The sequence below is a fragment of the Fulmarus glacialis genome, unplaced genomic scaffold (genome assembly GCF_000690835.1).
Source record: "Fulmarus glacialis isolate BGI_N327 unplaced genomic scaffold, ASM69083v1 scaffold19718, whole genome shotgun sequence".
Taxonomy (NCBI): domain Eukaryota; kingdom Metazoa; phylum Chordata; class Aves; order Procellariiformes; family Procellariidae; genus Fulmarus; species Fulmarus glacialis.
The window spans coordinates 114257-117509 of record NW_009227941.1 but is presented as its reverse complement, the minus strand read 5'-3'; the positions used below and the strand labels follow the sequence as shown (position 1 = coordinate 117509).

Genomic DNA, 3253 nt, shown 5'->3' with positions numbered 1-3253 from the left:
AAATGTTCATGTGATTATAACACAAAGTTGTCTCAACTATTTGTGCCCCTTCATGAACTAGCAACCAAATGGGGGGGTTTTTTTGCCTTTTATATTTTGTACCACAAATACAGGATGTTCTAAATACTACTATTTTCTCCCCTAGGATGGTCAGTCACGAACTGTTCGTCAGTTCCAGTTCACTGACTGGCCAGAACAAGGCGTGCCAAAATCAGGAGAAGGTTTTATCGATTTCATTGGACAGGTACATAAGACCAAGGAACAGTTTGGCCAGGATGGCCCCATCTCTGTCCACTGCAGGTAGGCATGCGTCAATGGAAACATCTAATTTATCTGAGGATGCAAAAGAGCAGAAGAAATTAAAATCCTGCAGATATCTCCCTCCTTTCCCACCCCATCTTTCCAGGCAGATTTCTTGGGGGTGGCTGGAGGTGGGGGTGCCAAGCACTGTTGCTTCTGCCAAACTCATCTCCCTTCAGACCTGAGCACTGCCCACTAAGCCTTTGACCCTTTTATCTAGGGGAGAGCGATGAAATGCTGATATCTGAAGGAAATGGTAACCACAGTGTTAATCAATATTTGACCTGCAGAATTAAAAGTGGTTTTATATTGGTTCTGCACCTCTAACACTGCTGGCTTGTGTTTGCTGATAGCAAGAATTGTACCTCCCTACCCCTGGGCAGCAGAAAATAATGCATTCTTCAAATTATTTAATTTAAAAAGCCTAATGTTACATATTAGTAATAATTTTCACACTGAATGCTGTTTACCACTACCCAAAGCTTTTGATTTTTTTATGTCAGTCTCTCAAACATTTGTTTTGCGTCACACACACTGGCAGTTTTACTATTTCCTGCCTCCTGGAGGACTGACTGAGGCTCTCCAGTTCTAACACGTTCATAAGACACAGCTGTTAGCTCAACCATACCATAACCTCAGCATTTAGGAAAGCATTTGAATGTTTTAACATACAGTTTCCTTTTTTTCCTCCCATTCCTGCAGTGCTGGTGTGGGCAGAACTGGAGTGTTTATCACGTTGAGTATCGTCCTGGAAAGAATGCGTTATGAGGGTGTTGTAGATATTTTCCAGACAGTAAAGATGCTGCGAACACAACGACCTGCTATGGTGCAAACAGAGGTAAGGGGGAGTGGGGAAGCCATCCTCTGTCGCAGTTAGTAGCCAAGCACCACTGCTGCAGACCAATCCCGCGGCTGCCCTGCCTGAGCGGAGCGGGCTTTTTGCCTTTCTAACCACTAAACCTTACCTGAAGAGTAAAGCAAGCCCAGGCTGCGCTGCTGATCTTACTTCACTAATTAAAAAAAAAAAAATCCCATTGTCATAAAGTCTCTTAAAGATTTCATCCCAGTCTGCCAGCCCTGATTCTTATTCCTGCCTCTGAGGTAAGGGGGACTCATCTGCCTCTAAACAGAACCCACGTTGGCTACAGAGCTAGAAAGGTTAGTGGTGGGATGATTGGTATCTAGGAGGTGCACAAACAATAAAGGGAAGGGATTTCCTTCCCCAGTATTTCACAGCTCTTTGAGAATAAAAGAGTCTGTGCATGGTTCCTGCCCGGGTATGTGCTAGCTGGAAACAGGGCAGGCATCCTGACGAGCTGTTTCAAACCTCTGAAGCTGGTTCTCTTTACTGTTTGCAGGATGAGTACCAGTTCTGTTACCAGGCAGCTCTGGAGTATCTGGGAAGTTTTGATCACTATGCAACATAAAAAGCCATCCGTTGTGCAGACTCTACCAACCACTTAAGTCCTGGAAGGCCTCTTTTGACCCAGGAGGAGCACTTGAACTTACAAAACTGAATCAGAAGAAGTACCTTTTCATCTGGACAATACATTGGGGAGCCGGGGGAAGGATTGAAAGGAACACCCCTTCAGGAACTCCGTGTTGTAACCTGGACCATGAAGAGGCAGCTCAGGAGATTGCTGAAGGACTGCTTTAAGTGGTGAACTGCTCTTGTTACCTCAAGTGGTGTTCGCTGTGGAGGATGTATGGACATCATGAAACAGATCCAAAAGCTAAAACGCCTTGCGAAATGTTACCGCTGGAGAAGGGAAGGAAACCGACTTTGGTTACATCATTAGAGTTCAGTTTATTTACTAATATAGTTGGCAGTCTTTAAAGGAAGTCACTTGCAGAATTGAAGGTATTCTGTAAAAGATAAAAAAAGGAACTAAATCTCAACACTTAGGCAAACTTAGGGTCAGGAGTTCTTCTAGCTGGAGTCTTAATAACCTCAGTATCAACATTGGGATGATTCTGGGCTTACAGGCACCTTGCAAACAGCATTCACTGAATGCCCCTGCCATGCGAGAGGTTTTATAGCTCACGTTTTGAATACTTGGAACATTCCTCATTTCTTCTAATTCCAAAATTTATTTTTTAGGATATTTAAAATTATAGAGAAAGAGAGAGAGATATAAAACCCAGACCTGGCTGTGTGATGTGGCCCCCTCCCCTTGCACACTGGTGGGAAAGGTAGAGGTGGCAGCTCCCCTGGGCTGGCTTCGCTGACTGCTGGTTCTGTTCCCCCTTTTCAGCACATCCAGCTAACACAAAGGCATTAATCTGAGCAGTGGTGGGACACCCCGCAAAGAAAGGCAGCCCCTTTCCCATTCTCTTTGCACATTCACACAACCCCACTTCTGCTGCAAGCAGCAGTGCCGCCCTGCCAGTTCCTGCTGCAGAAGGCCAGGAGCGTCTCTCTGAAAGGAGCCCAAGAAACACCCGTAAGAAATTTATATCCAATAGCCAACCACTTCTTGCTGCCAACCCCTCATCTCTGAACACGGCGGCTCTCCGGGAGCAATGCAGAGATACTCTCAGGACTGTCCCGGTACCACGTCACACCGAGCCCATTGGCACAGCTACGAACATGCCCTAGCTGTATAAATAACTGGGAAAGACCAAGAAAGATGCATTCAATGGCATATACTGTGAGTGGCTTTCTTTAAAGTATCGATGTAACTGTAACAAGTGACATTACTTTTTTTTTTTAAATAGTGTATTTTTTCCTTTTTTTTTAAAAAAAAACACAAAGAATATCAGTCAATGAATTTAAAAGAAAAATTTGCTTATTTGTTCATATTATGTTCAAAGACAGTCTATTTTTTCACTGTAGAAATGTTACGTGTAATGGCTGTGATATATAAAAATGCAGTGCAAATTGCTACTTCTACATATTGCTTTTCTACCATTTAAAAGGTTTAACTTGCTCATGTAAGAACAAATGTCCTTT

The 3253-nt window shown here is 43.7% G+C and overlaps 1 protein-coding gene across 1 annotated transcript; it reads left to right on the top strand.

Annotated features, from left to right (window-relative positions):
- Window positions 1–145: 145 nt before the first annotated feature.
- Window positions 146–2027, top strand: LOC104080813 (receptor-type tyrosine-protein phosphatase S-like; the record flags this gene model as incomplete). Its single annotated transcript, XM_009583328.1, has 3 exons — window positions 146–300; window positions 1003–1138; window positions 1659–2027. Coding segments are annotated over 3 exons (360 nt in total), but the record flags the coding sequence as incomplete, so codon positions are not given.
- Between the last annotated feature and the right edge of the window lie 1226 nt (window positions 2028–3253).